This window comes from Copadichromis virginalis, linkage group LG19 (assembly GCF_057382275.1).
Source record: "Copadichromis virginalis isolate Kocher_CV1m ecotype Utaka linkage group LG19, C_Virginalis_male_GT1.1, whole genome shotgun sequence".
In the NCBI taxonomy this organism is placed as follows: domain Eukaryota; kingdom Metazoa; phylum Chordata; class Actinopteri; order Cichliformes; family Cichlidae; genus Copadichromis; species Copadichromis virginalis.
This window is the reverse complement of record NC_140636.1, coordinates 2,854,369-2,874,882: the sequence shown is the minus strand read 5'-3', so window position 1 is coordinate 2,874,882 and position 20,514 is coordinate 2,854,369. Positions and strand designations below refer to the sequence as shown.

The 20,514-nt window shown below is 43.8% G+C and overlaps 1 protein-coding gene across 1 annotated transcript in view; it reads right to left on the bottom strand.

The window, feature by feature from the left end:
- The window catches only part of gabrr2a (gamma-aminobutyric acid type A receptor subunit rho2a), a 76,975-nt gene extending 57,420 nt beyond the window's left edge, over window positions 1-19,555 (bottom strand). Inside the window, exons 1-2 of the mRNA XM_085441221.1 lie at window positions 19,074-19,555; window positions 5,016-5,122 (exon numbers count right to left, since the gene is read on the bottom strand). Coding sequence (XP_085297347.1) covers window positions 5,016-5,122; window positions 19,074-19,195 — 229 coding nt within the window. The 5' untranslated portion in view covers window positions 19,196-19,555. The remainder of the gene's footprint in view (window positions 1-5,015; window positions 5,123-19,073) is intronic.
- Between the last annotated feature and the right edge of the window lie 959 nt (window positions 19,556-20,514).

Genomic DNA, 20,514 nt, shown 5'->3' with positions numbered 1-20,514 from the left:
TCTCACTGATGGACTTTCAATCCTTCTCCCTTCTCGGTGGATTAAAAACAAGCTTAATGTGTTACTTTACCAAGGATTAAGAGAAATCATGCACCACACCCACAATCCCCACTCCCAACCCTCTCCTCAATCTTCTCCCCTGCCCATCCTCCCTATACTGCAGCAAGTGGCATTGGTACAGATCTGATGATATCTGAGTATTTGTATCTATAAAATGGTCTTGGAGTGCAGGGATTACTTTGCTTGAACTTAATGCAAATGGGGTTGTAAGATATGAAAGCTGTGGAAAGCAGTGTTAATCAAGAAAGCTTTTGGACATGAATTTGGTAAATGGTCAATGGTCAATGTCCGACTTTCTTTTGCTTTTTTGTGTGTTCACTGTTCTTTTTGCACTGGACAAGTGTTGTGCGCTGTTAACATACACGAGACAGGCAGTACTAGACATTGGCAACTCACACAATTATCTGGACTCTACTCTTTTCTTACCCCTGGAGCTTTCGGCTCTACCACCGGAACTTACAGCCATTGTTTTCCCGCGGCAGCCACCGCCACCACTCCCAGGAAGGCCACGAAGCACCAAGCCCAAGTGAGCCAGCCGACCCCAGGAGAGCACTTTGGAGACAGTGACGCAAACAAGGCAATAGGGGTGGGCTCCATGCTAGGCTAAAAGCTCGGGCTAGCCAACCACCTCTTACTAGCCAATGTGCGGTCCCTGGAAAACAAACTCGACGAAATATGAGCCAGGATCACAACACAGCAGGAGATAAGAGAATGCTGTGCTCTTATTTTCACCGAGACCTGGCTTTCAGATAAAGTCCTGGAATGTGCCGTCCAGTTGCAGACTCACTCTGTACACTGGAGAATCCGGTAAGGCTTTTGGGGGAGGTCTATGTGCATTTATTAACAACTCGTGGTGTGGAGACGTGCAGACTGTCTACAAGTACTGTTCGCCAAACGTGGAGTTTCTAATGCTGAAATGCCGCTCTTACTATCTGCCGCGGGAGCTCTCAGCTGTGTTTTTGGCCATTGTTTACATCCCGCCACGAGCTGACTTCGCAGCAGCGCTCGGCAAACTCCACGAAGTCATCAGCGCATTAGAGAAAACTGCAGTATGCCTACTGGCCCAACAGGTCCACGTCAGACACCATCGCTGCTGCCACTACTCACTCTCCCGCCTGGAAAATAATGACTCCTACATCAGGGTACTCTTTGTTGATTATAGCTCCGCCTTCAACACAGTCATCCCTCAAAAACTCATCCACAAACTGTCTACACTCGGCCTGCACCCCACCCTCTGTGACTGGCTACAGAACTTTTTGACTGGCAGGCCTCAGTCTGTCTGGATCGGCAACAGGACTTCAGCCAGCATTACAACAAACACTGGAGTTCCACAGGGTCATACTGAAGTTCACGGATGACACTGCAGTGATCTGTCGCATCACTGGAAGGGACGAAGTGGCTTATAGGAGAGAGGTGGCCGGTCTGGTGTCATGATGTGAGGACAACAAACTCACCCTCAAAACTGATAAAACAAAGGAGATGATAGTGGACATGAGGAAGAAGACGAGGCCTCACCAGCCGCTGTTTATCTGGGAGAGTGAAGTGGAGAGGTTGAGCAGCTTTAGGTATCTGGGCGTTCATATCAGTGAGGACCTCACCTGGACACTGAACACCACACAGTGGTCAAGAAGGCTCACCAGCAGCTGTATTTCCCGAGGAGCCTGAGGAAAATTTGGTATGTCAGCCAAGATCCTCAGCAGCTTCTACAGCTGCATTGTGGAGAGCACATTGACCAGCTGCATCATGCATGGTACGGCAGCACTACTGCTATGGACCGCAAACGCCTGCAGAGAGTGATAACAACTGCGGAGAGGATCACCAGGACCTCACTTGTCTTCATTTACTTATTTTGTACTTATTTATCTTTCAGTATTTTTTATCCTTATTTTTACCTTATTTATCTTAATATCTTGTCTTATTTTTATCCTTATTTATCTTGTTCCTTCAACCCTACCTAACTTGGCATTAGAAGAAGAAGAATTTCATTGCACAGAGAAATGCTATTTCTTCTGTACACATGACAATAAACATTTTGAATCTTTGAATGGTAACTTTATTGCCCCCAATGGGACATTGATTTGTAGTATGTCAACACATCAATAACACACACACACACACACACACACACACACACACACACACACACACACACACACACACACACACACACAAAGAAACATCCCAAATGTTATCAGTAGCATCAACAAAGTGCAATGTGCAGTAGTGATGGCAACAACACTTATGGCTTAGTGTTATTGAGCATAACAATAGCAGCAGGTATAAAAGACACTCTATGTCTCTCGGTCTTCCCTGCGGCACTTTATACCAGCGACCTGAGGGAAACAGGTGAAAGTCTCTAAAGAGAGGATGGTCTGAACATGACATGACAGAGGTTGCCTTCCTCAGCACTGGGCTGATTAAAACAGATTCAATAAAACTTTTATAAAAAAGGTAATCATCTGAGGTGAAACGTTAAAATCTCCTTAAAAAGTACAATCGTTGTTTTACCTTTTTTTCCCTGTAGAGTCAAAATGTGACTCAAAGGACAGAGCCTTATCAAGAGCAACCTCCAAATACTTATGACTATCCACCAGTTCAATGGCTGCACCATTTACTACTGTTGGAGGGGGGCTTCCTGAAGTAAATTACCATGTCCTTAGTTTGTAAGGTTTTGATCTTTAAGGACTGATCACACCAAGAAGCAAACTCATCCACAGCAGGTCCATGGGAATACTCTTCACCATGAAGGACGCGTACAATGACTGTGTCATCTGCATATTTAATGAAATGCCTTTCAGCCTGTGTACTATGACAGTCATTAGTGTACAAAATATATAGCAGGGGAGAGAGAAAACAAAGCTGTGGTGAACCAGTGGAAGAATTCAGCTGATTGGAAAAACAGCCGTTTACTCTCACACACACTGAGATCTGTCAGTTAAAAAGTCTAAAATCCAACCAACAAGATTAAAATCACGTTTAAACTGGTTAAGAAGCTTATCAGCTAGGAGATGTAGCTGGATATTATTAAATGCTGAAGAAAAGTCAATAAATAGGTGCCAGTCATGGGCTTTGGCCCCATCCAGATGGTGATATAGGAAAATCAGTGGGATTGTATCAAGAAGAAAAGTGTACTTTACTGGCAGTCAAGCCTTCATGAGTCAAAGCTTTGAGTTTCTAAGCAATAGTTTACTGATTGGTACTGTGAAATTAAATAAAATCCATAATGATGCATTTGGTTGGTTTGACTCTATTAAAGAAGAAGAATCAGCTTTAATTGCTTTCCACCTGTCTCCTGTACAGAGATGTGGGTGGATGTTAACGTACAAATAACTTAATAAAATCTCCACTGAGTTTTAAGGACACCACAAAAATTGGACTCTGGAAAAGAGACACAATTCCACCAAGACCTAAGCGTAAATTTCTGTATATACTCAAGTTTATCAATTAAATATTATTATGTTTATCTAACCTATTACAAGTAGATTAAAAAATATATTTTAACTAGTAACTCAAAAAGGTTTAAACATCAGAAGGAAAAAAATTGTGTGACAAGGTCTGACTCAGGTGTTGGGGAACCTGTAAACAATGATGAGTAGTGGGGTACTGGAATAAGAAGGGAGTTACATGAAGAGGATGTGAGACCTATGGAAGCGTTGATACCCAGCATCAGGACTGACAGTGAATTCAACAAGTAGCTTAGTGTTCCAAGATTTGGAAGAAGCAACTGCTGTTACAACTGCGGATCAATGAGGTACAACACAAATGCTACGACAAAGGGGAGCCAGGACGTCTGGTCAGTGGGGAGATTTCAACCCCAGCCAAGATTTGATACCATGGTTAACTACTGAAGGTGTGTTAAGTGTGAGAGCTGCTCACCTGAGAGATAGGAAAGTATAAGAAAGCTGGACCTGGACACTATGTGGCAGATTACCAAGACTCTATAACGTATCCTCTGAAGGTCTACTACAGGACGTGAATGCAGCATTACAGACTACACCTACTGTGACCATCACCAAAACCAATCAGCTGATCTACACCAAAGCAGCAGTGATCACAGAGATGCTTGGCTATAAGACAAACTGCCACAAGTACCCTCTATGGAGAAAAGGACTAGAGGAGAGTGTGGAGGGAAGTAAGCCAACTATTGATACTGCAGAAAGGTGTGATGAAGAAAGGGTTGCTTAAGAAGTACAGCAAGCTGTCCATGCCTTAGGCGTTGAAAACTGCCAAGGAAAGACTCTCAGCCTTGGCCAGTCACTTATAGAGGTATACCAGAGAGAAAGGAGGCAGGAGAATAAACCAGCTGTACTCCATTGAACTATCTAAGGTGTATTCTCAGTGGCAGGGCAACAATATGCGAACAGCCCCACCAAGGCTGGAGACAGAGCAATACTGGAAAAGCGTGAGGGAGAAGGACGCAACCCATAACATCAATGCTCAGTGGCTAGTGGATCTAAGAGCAGACCACAGCAACCTCCCTGAAAAGGATCCAGTAGCCTCTGGTAGAACAAATAAACCAGTAATGGCTAACTGAAGTTCTGATCCCAAAGGATCCCCAGAAGGTCCCATCAACTACTGGCCAATAACCTACCATGTGTTCCTGTGAGAATTACAAGATCTGGGCAATCAACACTTATGGCCTATCATGCACAAACCTGAAAAAGCTTATTACCATGCATGGAGGGTTTAGGGTTTGGTGAGACATGCCCAGAACACCTCCCAGGGACCAGATAGTCCACAACAACAGGAGAAATACCCCATACTCTTGACACTCTCTTTACCTGCTCCCTACTCTCACTACAGATCACAATTTTTCTGCAAACACCATAGACACTTGTCCATTACCATTGCAAGAAGCAGCTCAATGCTAATCCCTTATGTAATTCAACCCTGACTTTTAATCAACATCTAATGCTATGTGAAAGACAAACAAAAGCAGAAATTTCTACACCTACCTCCAAATGCTGGCCTCATGGTGAAGTCATGGTCATCTACTTTGAGCAGGTGTTCTGTCTTCATTTTGCGAGATTTCGTCACATCTGGAGGCTTCTTTGACAAGGAGCTACAGCAGGATGACAGTCACTGTCAGATAGCTGATTTAAACAGTTTTGATTATTAAGAATTAAAAAATAATGCACCAGGAAAGAATGGTACAAAATAATATGCACTGAATAAGAAATGTATGAACTGATTTATGCCGATATGATTGATGATTGAAAAGTTCAGTTCAACATAAGCAAATCAGTCACTCTGTTTGACACCAGAGTGATTGAGTTTATTGTTTGTACTGTTTGTACAATTACAGTATTTGTGTTTTTGTTGAGTAGAGGCCATGCTGGGGTATTGTAAATGGCCTGCATTTGTAAATGGCCTGCATTTGTATAGCGCTTTTCTAGTCCATAGGACCCCAAAGCGCTTTACACTACATTCAGTCATCCACCCATTCACACACACATTCACACACTGGCGATAGCAAGCTACATTGTAGCCACAGCTGCCCTGGGGCGCACTGACAGAGGCGAGGCTGCCGGACACTGGCGCCACCGGGCCCTCTGACCACCACCAGTAGGCAAACACGGGGTTAGTATCTTGCCCAAGGATATTTGGCATGCAGCCAGGATGCAGCCTGGGATCGAACCACCGACCTTCTGATTAGTGGCTGACCTGCTCTGCCACCTGAGCTACAGTGTATTGCTTTACACATTGGTTAAATTCAATTCAATTCAGTCTTATTCAAATTGTGCCAAATCACAACAACAGTTGCCTCAAGCCATGTGTTGTAATGACTCCTCTGTTAGAGCATTCATTTGTGGCTTAAAAAGGAGAAAACCTACCTGGCCCTGTGTGAAAAAGTAATTGCCCCTCTTGTTAAATCAGGATTGAACTGTAATTGTCCACATTTTTTGGAAAGCTAAGTCCTGATTACTTGCAGATCTGGCAGAAATCACTCAAATAGAACATGTCTGACAAAGTGAAGCAGGCTAAAAGATCTCAAAAAGTATCCTCGATCTAAAGAAACAGCTGAGTAATAAAGTTAGACTTCTATCAGTCTGGAAAGGGTCACAAAGCCATCTGTAAGGCTTTGAGAACTCCACAGTGAGAGCCATTATGCACAAATAAAGAAAACAAGGAATAGTGGTGAACCTTCCCAGTGCCATGATTCCACTGTGTGGCAGGCAGGATTAGGACCCAAATGCAGGACTTCGTACACATGAGGATGAACTAAAAAAAGGCAGCTTTATTTTGCTGAAAAACCATAGAATACTAAACTGGAAAACTTGAAACTAAGACTAGGGAATGGAAAACTAGGAGTTACAAAGGAACACGAAGCACAGGAAATCACACAGCTACGAGGGACGATGTGACAACAAGCTCATGCAGATGGTCATAGTCAGATGCGACCAAAATCAAGCTCTTTGGCATTCAATTCAATTTTTTCAATTTTATTTATACAGCGCCAAATCAACAGTTGCCTCAAGGTGTTTTATATTGTAAGGTAGACCCTGCAATAATACATAATAATAGACTGCATTTATATAGCGCTTTTCTAGGCACCCAAAGCACTTTACAAATCCACTATTCATTCACTCTCACATTCACACACTGGTGGAGGCAGCTACAGTTGTAGCCACAGCTGCCCTGGGGCAGACTGACAGAAGCGATGCTGCCATATCGTGCCATCAGCCCCTCTGGCCAACACCAGTAGGCGGTAGGGTAAAGTGTCTTGCCCAAGGACACAACGACCAGGACGGAGAGAGTAGGGGGATTGAACCGGCAACCTTCCAGTTACAGATGAGCTTCCCAATCCCCTGAGCCACGGTCGCCTCAGAGAAAAATACAGAGAAAAACCCAAATATCATGACCCCTTATGAGCAAGCACTTTGTTGACAGTGAGAAGGAAAATCTCCCTTTTAACAGGAAGTAACCTCCAGCAGAACCAGGCTCAGGGAGGGGCGGGCCATCTGCTTCGACCGGTTGGGGTGAGAGAAGGAAGAGGGATAAAAGACATGCTTTGGAAGAGAGCTAGAGATTAATAAGAAGTACATTTCAATGCAGAGGTCTATCTGGCAGGCAGGATGCAGGACTCAAACTCAAAAGGTGAACTTAAAGTGGCAACCTTATTTGCTAAAAAAACAAAACAAAAAAAAACATCCTTCATAATATAACTTACAGAAAACAAACCAAAAACCTAGAGCATAAAACTAAGGATAAAACACTGAGAAATTAGAAGTGTAAAAAGACCAGAAACACGACAAAGGGCAAAGGAAAACTCAGGGCTTAAATACATAAGGGAGTAATGATGGAATGGGAAACAGGAGGGGAACACAGCTGGGACTAAAGGGGAAGCAAAACTAGATACAGTGACACGGGACAAGGGACCGTCAAAGTAAAACAGGAAACATGAGACAATCACAAAGACACAAACTAGACTCTGAGACACAGAAACACAACTGACATGGGAAACAGGGAACGTGGAGACGAGTGACTAGAAATGGGACACAGGGAAGACAAAGTAACAGAAACCTAAATTCTAGGAACTAAAAATAAAACACAAGCAGAAGACGATAATGAGAAAATCAAAACCGTGAATAACAATAATCAAGGAATATAAATTAATCCACAACCACAAAACACTGGGTTGCAGACCCAATTAACACATAAGTGAGAAAGGTGATTGAAGAAGAAAGTGCATCATGGGAATCCTCCAGCAGCCTACACCTATTGCAGCATAACTAAGGGAGGATTCAGGATCACCTGGTCCAGCCCTAACTATATGCTTTAGCAAAAAGGAAAGTTTGAAGCCTAATCTTAAAAGTAGAGATAGTGTCTGTCTCCTGAATCCAAACTTTAAGCTGGTTCCACAGAAGAGGGGCCTGAAAACTGAAGGCTCTGCCTCCCATTCTACTTTTAAATACTCTAGGAACAACAAGTAAATCTGCAGCGTGAGAGTGAAGTGCTCTAATAGGGTGATATGGTACTACAAGGTCATTAAGATAAGATGGGGCCTGATTATTTAAGAGCCTGTACGTGAGGAGCAGGATTTTGAATTCAATTCTGGATTTAACAGGAAGCCAATGAAGGGAAGCCAATATAGGAGAAATCTGCTCTCTCTTTCTAGTCCCTGTCAGGACTCTTTCTGCAGCATTTTGGATTAACTGAAGGCTTTTCAGGGAGTTTTTAGGACATCCTGATAATAATGAATTACAGTAGTCCAGCCTAGGGCTGCTCGATTATGGCAAAAATGATAATCACGATTATTTTTTACTGAAATTGAGATCTTGATTATTTGACGACATTTATTTAACCCTTACGACCTACTATAGAACCAAGTCCGCCAGAGCTTATATTATTTTTTTTACATGTTGTAGTGCCATTTGTGGGAGCATTTCAAGTTGCTATACAACTATTATAGCCCATATTTTAATAATATGTATGCGTTAAGTCCATAGTAACTACATTAATTGCAAAAAAGTGCAATAAACTACGAAAAAATTAAATCATTTTTGTTTTGTTTTTTACATATATTTCTACTTGGAGAAATTTAAGAGGTTTATCCCTCAAAACTTTAAATACAAAAAAGTTGCAAAAAATAGTTTACAACAACACGAAATTTATTTTGAGTGTCTTCATAGTTTTATTTTGGAGATACACCAATTTTTATATACTGCAGGAAAAACGAAAAAACAATCCTATGATGCAAATTTGCAAAGAAAACAGCATGTGCATCAAAATAAACTATTTCCAGCAGTGCAATTCGAGTTCTAAGCATCACAGAAACTATTCAGAAAAGTCAAACATGACTTATAAAACACCAGTATAGGCTTTTAAGGCCTGCAAGTAAAAAACTACATTTTCCGCGAAAATGACGTCATTTCCGTTTTCGGGCAGGAAATGGCGGACATACGCGATAATTCACACTGACTTCTGTTTCACTGTTGGAAGTGTTACGAACAGCTAATCGGATCGGCAAAGCGTGTTTCTGGAATATTATGTTTTTGTTCCTGCAAGCGCTTTTTATGCAATTTTTGCAAAGCTTTATGTGGAAGGAAACCGTGACCGAGGACAAGCTGATGTCATAAGATGTAAGTACAACTCCTCTGGTTTCATATGCAAAAAAAAATTATTGCCCTAGCTTACAGGGCTCAGGGTTCTTCAGGGATTTAAAAATAGTTACACAAAACGGAGCGTGCAGCTCTGACCGGCTTTAAAGGGTTAACAATAACAATGTATTGAATAATGACTTTAAAAAATAATATAAAATAGTGTGCAACACCACTGAAGTTTTTTTTTAACCTCTCTTTTCAACCAACGGCAGTCACTCTCCTCTCCAAATAACTTCTGCTTAGCTTTCCGAGCTTCCCTCGGGTCCTCTTAATCAGCGGTCTCCACCCTTTTTTGCGCCACGGATCGGTTTATGCCCGACAATATTTTCACGGACCGGCCTTTAAGGTGTTGCGGATAAATGAGGGAGGGGCTAATAATCGGCTCAGTCATTTTTAATGATCGTTGAAAGCCCAGATCGTAATCGTGATTAAAATTCGATTAATTGAGCAGCCCTAGTCCAGCCTAGAAGTAATAAATGCATGAACTAGTTTTTCAGCGCCACTCTGAGACAGGATATTTCTAATTTTAGAGATACTGCCCAGATGGAAGAAAGCAGTCCTACATACTTGTTAAATATGTGCGTTGAAGAACATGTCCTGGTCAAAAATGACTCCAAGGTTCCTCACAGTGTTACTGGAGGCCAAGGTAATGCCATCCAGAGTAAGAATCTGGTTAGATACCATATTTCTATTTCAGGGTCGACTACAATAACCTCAGTTTGATCTGAATTTAGAAGCAAAAAATTACAGGTCATCCAGATCTTTATGTCTTTAAGACATTCCTGCAGTTTAACTAATTGGTGTGTTATTTGGTTTCAGAGATAGATAAAGTTGTGTGTCATCTGCATAGCAGTGAAACTCTATGCTATGCCTTCTGATGATAGGCATCAACTCAACTTGCCATGTTTGTAGGAGGAGGAATGCTGCCTATAATTTCAAGAACACCATCCCCAGCCTCAAACACAAAGGTGGAAAATTATACTTTGGGGGTGTTTTTCTGCCACGGGGACAGGAAAACTGCACCGCATAAAAGGGAGGATGGATGGGGCCATGTACCATTACATCTTGGGTGAGAACTTCCTTCTTCAGCCAGGGCATTGAAAATGGGTCGTGGGTGGTGTATTCCAGCATGACAATGATCCAAAACACATGGCGAAGGCAACAATGAATTGGCTCAAGAAGAAGCATATCAAGGTCTTGGAGTGGCCTAGTCAGTCTCCAGACCTTAATCCAATAGAAAATCTGTGGAGGGAGCTAAAGGTTCGAGTTGTATATTGGGTTACATCAAGGAAAAGTCAGCTCAGAATAACATCTCTGAGCGAAAGTTGGATTACATCGTGGAACAGCTCACTGCAGTCGTGAGTTCTCAGAATCGGCTCTCTGAGCACAAGAATGACAAGACCACGGACCGCAAGTTTGGTAGCTCGCGGTTCTCCAACGGGAGATTGAGAGACCAGTGTCGGAGTGTTAAAGAACAGCTTTGAAATTCTCATGAGCTGCTCGCATAAAAGAAAAATCAACAACATCAACAACATCAACATCAAATGCGGATACCCCCTCGGCGCCAGCTGTGGGCTCAAGGCTGGAGTCGAACAAAAACTCCCTGGTAACGACTGTGTTTAGACTGTTCTTCCCACTCTATGCAAGGCCACCTGGTTTGGCTGGAAGACTGTTTACTTAGCATGATAGGGCGGAGGACACTTTCTCAGCTGAACTATGGACACACACACACATACATTTACACTGATAAGCACTCACACATCCCCCCTTCCCTTCCAATGCCTTCGATGCTTGTTGCCTCCTGGGAACACGAGGCGGGTCTGGGCCTGCGCTGGAGAGTCGGCGCAGTGACAGGATGGCTGCTGTGTTGCCTGGGATTACTCCTTATCCCCTACCCAACCCTGTTGCTGGTCACGTGCTCTCTATAATGTTGTACTGTGGACATTTAAGTGCTTTCTGTGCAGAGGAGTTTTTTTGTTTCCTGTTCTCATGCTGTCCTCTATAGCCCAGCATGAGTAGAGGTCTCTTTTTTTCCTCTTGTACTTTCCCATTGTAGTGTATATTTCAGTGTTTTTTTTCTGTAATGCAACTGTTCTCTGACTTGTATTCCCATGTGATGTCTGTGTTGTGTGTGTAAGGTCAGGGGGCGGGTTCATTCCACTGCAGGGCAACCTGCCACTGCATGTGGCGAATAAAATTTGAACTTGAACTTGCCAAACAACAGCCACGAAACATGGACTTGGAGAGGATGTGCAAAAAGGAATGGGGCAAAATTTCCCCTGAGATGTGTGAAAAACTTCTGGGCAAATACAAGACACATCTGAACTCTGTGACTGCCAACAAAAGTTTTGCCAACAAGTACTAAAGCACGTTTTGCAAAGGGAGCAAATACTTATTTCTATCATGAAAATGCAAATTAATTTATGACTTTTTTGAAATGCATTTTTCTGGATTTTTTTGTTATTGTTCTGTCTCTCACTGTTCAAATAAACTTACCAGCTGGGGTTCAAATAATTTTTTCCCTGACTGTACTTAGGAACAACATGCAAATAAAACTACATTAGGCCCAAACAACCGCCCAGTTTTAAACAAAACACTAATAACACAACAGTAGCAGAGAGGATGAGGCTGTCATGGTTTAAGATGGAGCCTGAGTCTGTCTACACACACACACACACACACACACACACTGGAAAGAGGTGGAGCCATTATAAAAACAGTGAGCTCAGGTGGAGTGAAAGAACGGCTGACAGCAGCCATCCCACTTTCTACTGCAGTGAAACCTGCAGCAAGCAGAGGTGACTCTAAACGTGGGATGGGATACTAGAGCTTATTTATTTTAAGGCTTTTATAGGGTTAACTAAGGGTTGGTTTCGTGGGGGGCTTGACCGGGGACTTTGGTCATAACCTGGATCTGGGTCATAACCAAGGGCTCTGATGGCTCTTGGGTGCTGTTTTTCTTTCAGCTGCGTGCGGTAGGGCAAGTTTGATTCCTGTCTGGGGCGTCTGTATCCAGTAAGGATCCTAGGCTAGACCCCCATGCTAACCAAGCCTGTGGCAGCCATGAGCGAGAGAGATAAATATGAAGTCATACTGGCTCGGATGTCGACCAGATCAACAAGCTCAGGTGTTGAGGAACCAGGGCACCCTGATGAGAAGTGAGCTACTGGAATACGAAGGCATCGGTGGGCAAGACATGAAAATAGGGTGCTGTTGGAATACTACTACACAAGTAACCCCAGCAAAAGGGGTTACATGAATAGGATGAGGGGACTATAGAATCTTTGATGCCCAACATCCACATTGACGGCAAATCAACTAGAAGCTCAGTGTTCCAGCATTCAGAGGAAGGGACTGCTCTCACAGCTAGAGATTGATGAGGTACAATACACATGCAACGGCAAGTGGGAGCCAGGATGACAGGGGGGAGATATCATCATGGAGCAATACTGGAAGAGCATATAGGAAAAGAACACAACCCACAACAGCAATGCTCAGTGGGTAGTGGATCTAAGAGGACACCACAGCAACCTCCCTGAACAAGGTCCAGTAACCATCACAGAGGCAGATATCAAGAAAGGGTCTCCAGTATGAAGAGTTGGACAGCACCAGGCCCCGATATGGTTCACGCCTACTGACAGAAGAAGCAGACTGCCACGAGCATCTGGCAGCATACAGTGGGGCAAAAAAGTATTTAGTCAGCCACCGATTGTACAAGTTCCCCGACTTAAAATGATGTCAGAGGTCAGTAATTTGCACCAGAGGTACACTTCAACTGTGAGAGACAGAATGTGAAAAAAAAATCCATGAATCCACATGGTAGGATTTGTAAAGAATTTATTCGTAAATTAGGGTGGAAAATAAGTATTTGGTCACCTCAAACAGGGAAAATCTCTGGCTCTCACAGACCTGTAACGTCTTCTGTAAGAAGCTTTTCTGTCCCCCACTCGTTACCTGTATGAATGGCACCTGTTTGAACTCATCATCTGTATAAAAGACACCTGTCCACAGCCTCAAACAGTCAGACTCCAAACTCCGCCATGGCCAAGACCAAAGAGCTTTCGAAGGACACCAGGAAAAGTATTGTAGACCTGCACCAGACTGGGAAGAGTGAATCTACAATAGGCAAGCAGCTTGGTGTGAAAAAATCAACTGTGGGAGCAATCATCAGAAAATGGAAGACATACAAGACCACTGATAATCTCCCTCGATCTGGGGCTCCACGCAAGATCTCATCCCGTGGGGTCAAAATGATCATGAGAACGGTGAGCAAAGATCCCAGAACCACACGGGGGGACCTGGTGAATGACCTGCAGAGAGCTGGGACCAAAGTAACAAAGGTCACCATCAGTAACACACTACAACGGCAGGGAATCAAATCCCGCAGTGCCAGACGTGTTCCGCTGCTGAAGCCAGTGCATGTCCAGGCCCGTCTGAAGTTTGCCAGAGAGCACATGGATGATACAGCAGAGGATTGGGAGAATGTCATGTGGTCAGATGAAACCAAAGTAGAACTTTTTGGTATAAACTCAACTCGTCGTGTTTGGAGGAAGAAGAATACTGAGTTGCATCCCAAGAACACCATACCTACTGTGAAGCATGGGGGTGGAAACATCATGCTATGGGGCTGTTTTTCTGCCAAGGGGACAGGACGACTGATCCGTGTTAAGGACAGAATGAATGGGGCCATGTATCGTGAGATTTTGAGCCAAAACCTCCTTCCATCAGTGAGAACTTTGAAGATGAAACGAGGCTGGGTCTTCCAACATGACAATGATCCAAAACACACCGCCCGGGCAACAAAGGAGTGGCTCCGTAAGAAGCATTTGAAAGTCCTGGAGTGGCCTAGCCAGTCTCCAGACCTCAACCCCATAGAAAATCTGTGGCGGGAGTTGAAAGTCCGTGTTGCTCGGCGACAGCCCCAAAACATCACTGCTCTCGAGAAGATCTGCATGGAGGAATGGGCCAAAATACCAGCTACTGTGTGTGCAAACCTGGTAAAGACCTATAGTAAACGTTTGACCTCTGTTATTGCCAACAAAGGTTATGTTACAAAGTATTGAGTTGTATTTTTGTTATTGACCAAATACTTATTTTCCACCCTGATTTACGAATAAATTCTTTACAAATCCTACCATGTGGATTCATGGATTTTTTTTTTCACATTCTGTCTCTCACAGTTGAAGTGTACCTCTGGTGCAAATTACTGACCTCTGTCATCATTTTAGGTGGGGGAACTTGCACAATCGGTGGCTGACTAAATACTTTTTTGCCCCACTGTAAATGAACCAGCTGCTAGTCAATGAGACACACTCGGAATAGCTAACCAAAGGCCAGACAGTGTTGATCCCTAAGGACCCCCATAAGGGACCAGTCCCATCCAACTACCATCCAATAACCTGCCTCAGCACCACATGGAAGCTCCTGTCAGGCATCATAGCAGCTAAGATGAATAGGCATATGGCTCAAAACATGAGTGGGGCACAGAAAGGAATTGGCATCGGAATGTCATTTGGACTGGAGAAGTGTTGTTGGATGATAACAAAGAGAGGGAACATAGTCAGATCTGAGGGGATTGAACCGCCAGATGGCAACATTGCAGACACAGAGGACAGCTACAAGTAGCTTCTGACCCAAGTCCAGCACCCCAAAGCTGTATGCTAAGCGAAAGAAAGGAGGCTAGGGACTGGTGAGTGTCAGTACCACAGTCCAGGATGAGACAAACATCCAAGAATATATCAGCAAGATGGCTCCAACTGACTGTGCGCTCAATGAATGCTTCAGGCAGCAGAAACCCAATAAAGAAGAGGAAGACAAGGGATCTGCATGAGGTGGCAACATATTACAGGATCAGTGTCTCCACTGGTCTACGCAAAGCGGAGCTGAAGGCCGCTCTGGTGTCTGGGTTGTTGGAGAAGAGGGTGGTTGTAATGCAAGAACCACCGAGCACACCCGGTCCGGATGGACCAAGTGCAGCGCCTCATGTTCCAAGCCAGGTCGTAGAAACGTCAGTGTGTACACCTGTGGGCCAGGGGCTGCCCGAGGGTGGGCCAATGACGCTGCCCCGTTTTGATCCGCTCTCCACCCAGTCATCAGAGGGTTTTAAGAAGGATGCTAGGCTCAAAGTCCGCCTGGCTCGTCTCCAGCTGGAAAAGGAGGAGCGTGAGAGAGAGTTCCAGCTGAGAAGGGAGTTAGAGCTTAGGCGTTTGGATGTGGAACTGGCTAGGGCTAGGGAGGTTGAGCTGAAGAAGGTGGAGGCGGAGACTAAGGTCAAGCTGCGACAGCTGAAACTCCAGCAGGCCTCCTCCCCTCCTGTGGCGGCTTCGCTGTCACAGACAGAGGTACAGTTTGATGTAGGAAGGAATAGTCGTCTGGTCCCTGTATTTCATGACACTGAGGTGGAGATTTATTTTGAATCATTTGAGCGGATAGCAACAGCCTTGCGTTGGCCGCGGGATGCGTGGGCCATCCTGCTGTAGTGCAAGCTGGTGGGCAAGGCACAGGAAGTATGTTCCTCGTTGTCCGCTGAGTGCAGTTTGGATTACGACAAACTGAAAGGTGCTATCCTGCTAGCCTACGAACTAGTCCCCGAGGCTTATAGGCAGCGATTTCGGGGGTTGAAAAAGGTGCAGGGTCAATCCTTCCTGGATTTCGTGAGGGAAAAGAGTGTCCTCTTTGACCGATGGTGTATGGCCTGTAAAGCTGCAGACCTAGTTTCGGTACGGGAGCTAATTCTCATTGAGGAATTTAAAAATTGCATCTCCGAGCGGATGGCAGTATATCTGAATGAACAGAAAGTCTCCACTTTGCAGCAGGTCTCCACACTGGCTGACGAGTTCGCACTCGTCCATAAAGCCAGTATCATTAAGCAAGAGCGACACGACACACTAGCGAAGGCTAGCAGTGCTAGTGGTGAGCAAGGCACAAGGGGGGAGGTGCCTGTGCCTTGTCCCAGGTCAGACCGAAAATGTTTTTACTCTTTTAAATCTGGCCATTTAGTAGCAAATTGTAAGACCTACAAACAGAAACAGTCAGTCTCGAGGGCTAGGAGTGTGCCTGCTAACAAAGCTAATGCTGGCATGGTTTCAAGATCCAGAATAAAGCTCTGTTTCTTTTGCCACAAACCTGGCCACCTGATTGCTCACTGTTCAAAAGCCAACTCAAAGCAAAATCGATCTGCTTTCAAAAGAGTGAACTGTGGTTCACAAACAGACAAGGTTGCCAGTCATAGGCAACAATTGGGAGCATAATTGCTCAGTGGTGTCATTTGGTGAATGTCAGAGGTCGACTAATTCTGAGCTGCCACCTGTTGATCATCGTCCAGATGACCTACAGTGTGACAGATTGTGTGCGACACAACCATTCCAACCTGCACCTCTGGCTAACCAGCATGCCTTTCGCCATGACCCAGCGAAGAAGCGTCAGAGAAGTGTTGCTGTAAGGCCTTCTAGCTGCCTGACGGGTTCTCCATATGTGATGGCTCAAAAAACTTCTGGCTGTCACTTGGGACACTATGTTGAGGGACTTGAGCCAACCCCATTCAGTGTTTTCAACCCATCAAAAAGGTCTTGGCAGATTTGGCAGGGTATGCCTAACCATTATTATGGTGCATGGTAGGTGAGAGATTTAAGATTTGTGTAGGACATTCTGTGACAAACCACTGGTTTGTATTTATGGGAGGGGGTCTTACAGCCCTAGCCAGGCCTCCTGAAACTGCCCTTGTGTGGGTGTGGTGTTTTTTCTCCGCCTCCTCCTCTCTCTGCCCCTGCCTTCTCTTTTAGGACACACCTGCTGCTCATCTGCCCTCGTTTACCACCAATTACCCTCAGAGGTGATACAAGCTGGAGAAGAGCAGTGTGGATGTGGGAGAGGCTTCTGGTGGATTTCCTCTGTGCTGGTCAGTGTGTGAGTCTGGTCTAGGTGTGGAAAAGGCCTGCTGTGTGTGTGACCAGCCCCACCGTGCGTGGCTCTTTGTGAGTAGCTCTTAACTGAGCAGTGGTTTCACTTAGGTGACGGCGGCCTCCATTATTTTGTTTGGCCTGCCTGGTTATTGCCAAGAGCAGCGTTGCTGTCTTTTTCTGTTGAAGCCTTATAGTTGTTTTCTTTGTTGAAGTGGTCACCATGTCATTGGGTTGGCTTGTCTGATTTATCATTAAAGCAGCGTTGCTGTCTCTTTTTGTTGTTATTGTTTATATGAATATTGAGGTAATTGATTATAATAAAGATATTTTGTGTTAAATACCTCTGCCTGGCGTTCTTTTCATTTCAACCCAGATCCAACTGTTACTGTCCCCCACCCTCTTCGCCTAGCTTTCATGTGGGGACGTAACACATCATGAAAGGATAGACCCCTGCATGGTATGTACCACTGGCAGATAGAGGAAGTGGCTGACATCCAGAAGTCCTACCAGTGGCTGGACTGAAAGACAGCAAAGAGGCACTAATCATGGCCATTGATAGATCGGATGGCTGTGGCTCAGGAGCTAGAGCAGGTCATCTGCTAGTTGGAATATTGGTGGTTTGATTCCTGCTCCAGTCTACATGCCAACGTGTCTTTGGGCAAGCTACCAAAACCCCCAAGTTGCTCTCAGATAGAATATAAATGGTAAATGGACTGGTTCTTATATAGCGCTTTTCTACTCTCACTGAGCGCACTCAACTCGTGCATTCACCCAATCATACCCATTGCTCACACAAGCACTTTATCTAAGGTTTTTAGTGCTTCTATCCAACATTCACTTGCATTCACACTCCAATGGATGCATCGGAGAGCAACATGGGGTTACACGCCAAGGATATTTGGTATGTAGACTGGAGGAGCCTGGGATCGAACCACCAATCGTCCGGTGAGTAGGTGACCTGCTCTACCACCTGAGCTACAGCCACCCCACAATGTCTGTGAATGCTATACAGAAAGCACTCAGGCATAGAAAAAGATGCTTGTATTAATGGATGTAATATATATAAAGCACATATAATGGAATAACGAATGGTCAAGCAAGGCAAAAAGCAGGACATAAGAACCAGTCCAATTTCAATATTGTCATGTATTTTATCCAACTAGGATCTCTGCATTGGCTTTTAGCATCTGTATAAAACTCTGATGATGTTTTGGTTATATTTTTGCTGAAATATAGAAAATGTTAAAGTATTGTAAATTATTTCCTGCAACCATATATCAATATCACACCATGTGCACTATATTACTTCTGCTCTTACACCACTTCTCATTAACACAGAAGTCTGTTTGCTGTTTTATGCAATTCAACAAGTTACAGATGCTTTTCTTCTTTAGGGGTCTCTGACGACCTCTCAGTGCATCCTTGAACAAGTCTCTAATTCTGAAATTTCTATTAAGAGCATTATTCAGCGAACACACGTTTGGTAGCGCACTTTGATAGTCAGCGCAGTCCATAGATTGCTGTTAAGCCATATATAAGAATAAATAGTCATAAATAATCAAAATAACCAGTACAATGATTAATAATCATAAGCAGGAGATATAATCACACTGACATTCAGCTCTGACCACACCTTATTGATGCAGTGCACAAAGTTCAGGGATTTTAAAAAACACTATTTACATCTAAAATAAATCAACGACAAAACCTTTAATTTCAACTCAAACGCCTCTACACCATTTTGATCAACACCATTCTTTGCTAAACAATTTCAACTGATTTTAGGTAGAGCAGCTGTGGTTAATGTCGCCTTAGATTAAATATTTCTAACATCACACGCCATCCATTAATCTTTAGCATCTACATTAACCATCATATCTAATGTAAGATAACTAACACATTTGTTTGTGACATAAACAGTTTTGTTAAACGTATAATTTACTAAGATGAGTCACCCACATTTCCACGTGTTAATCGTGCTTTGATTGTCTCTGTATTTTTCACTTACGTGCCATGCTTTGGGGTCTCCCCAGTACCGGCCCACCTTCGCACCCGGTGACCGTGCTTATAACATTCCCCGGTAATGGCAAAATATAGAAATAAAATCAGAGATTTGGTCAAATAACGCATCTTGACTGCGTGAATCTACCGGCGAGTCCCTTAAAAGTCCTTTTCAGACGGTTCATTACAGCAGGAATCAGTCGGTTGCTCATGGTTGTCAGCAGAGGATGGACGTTGTCTCGCTCATGGCATCACACTCTGCCTCACGAGGCAGCTGGAGAGGAACGTGTCTGTGTGTGATCCTGCACTCTGCCTGCAGTTATTTCCCGCGAGCGAGAGAGCGCGAGAGGAACATCTGCAGCCTGCATGCACCGAGAGGAAACACACACATACAAGTAAGACTGCCACTGTGAGGACTGACAGATAATGAATTCCCTGTATCTATGCTAACTCCAACCTTAAACATTACTTTCTGCCGTTCTTAAAAGGTCCACCACAAACGTCAAGATGGTTCTCACAAAGACAGTTCGCGCGCGCGCGCGCGCGCACACACACACACACACAGACACACACACACACAGAGAGCGAGAGAGAGATTATGCTGCTTGGTATGACACAAGAGAGCCAGATTATAACCCCCTCTAAATAAAAAATAAATAAAAACCTCATCACAGGAATCACGTTTCACCCAGCTCAGAGGCATGTTGGAACATTTTAAATGCAACCATTCAATGCAGCGCTGGCTGAAGCATTTCTGGGGATCTGGGCAGAAATATCCACCAAGTCACATGATATCTTATGTTGGTGTGATTTGCAGCTGTACTTAGCAGGAGACCATTTATACCCATATGGAAAAGATATATATAAATCTTATAAAGTTTGTATCTGCCTTGTGTGAAACTTGTATGAAAAGCATATAAGAGTGAAAACAGATATAAGATCCCTTGAAAAATTATATGAAACTTGTATGTTTTGGATACTTCCTAAAACAATATATGAAAGTAATGAGAAAGTGGCCACTTTCATGAGTAAATCATGTAAGCTTTTACTATTTCTTTTCCATATGGGTATGCTGCACATGGAGCTCCATCAAAATTCTACTCCTGTGACAAAGCCAACATATATTTGTATGAATAATAGTAAACAGTATGTCTTTAGGACCAATCATACATACAAAAAATAGACTAACAAATCAGTACTGATAAGTCCACTTATTTTAGGCTCTCACGTGGGATTGCCTCTCTCTGCCTTAGAGCATCACTTCCTGTTCCTGTTACAACACACAGTGGTGTTTTTTAAGGAAAAACTCACAGATAACATCTTATTTCATTGTGTGATCGTCACATGCTTTATCCAAAGTGCATTCTCTCCTGAATCACCCACTAGTTGTTTCACAGTATTTATCACTGTGTCTTTAGAGATTTGTCAGCTTAGTTTAGTTTGTAGCC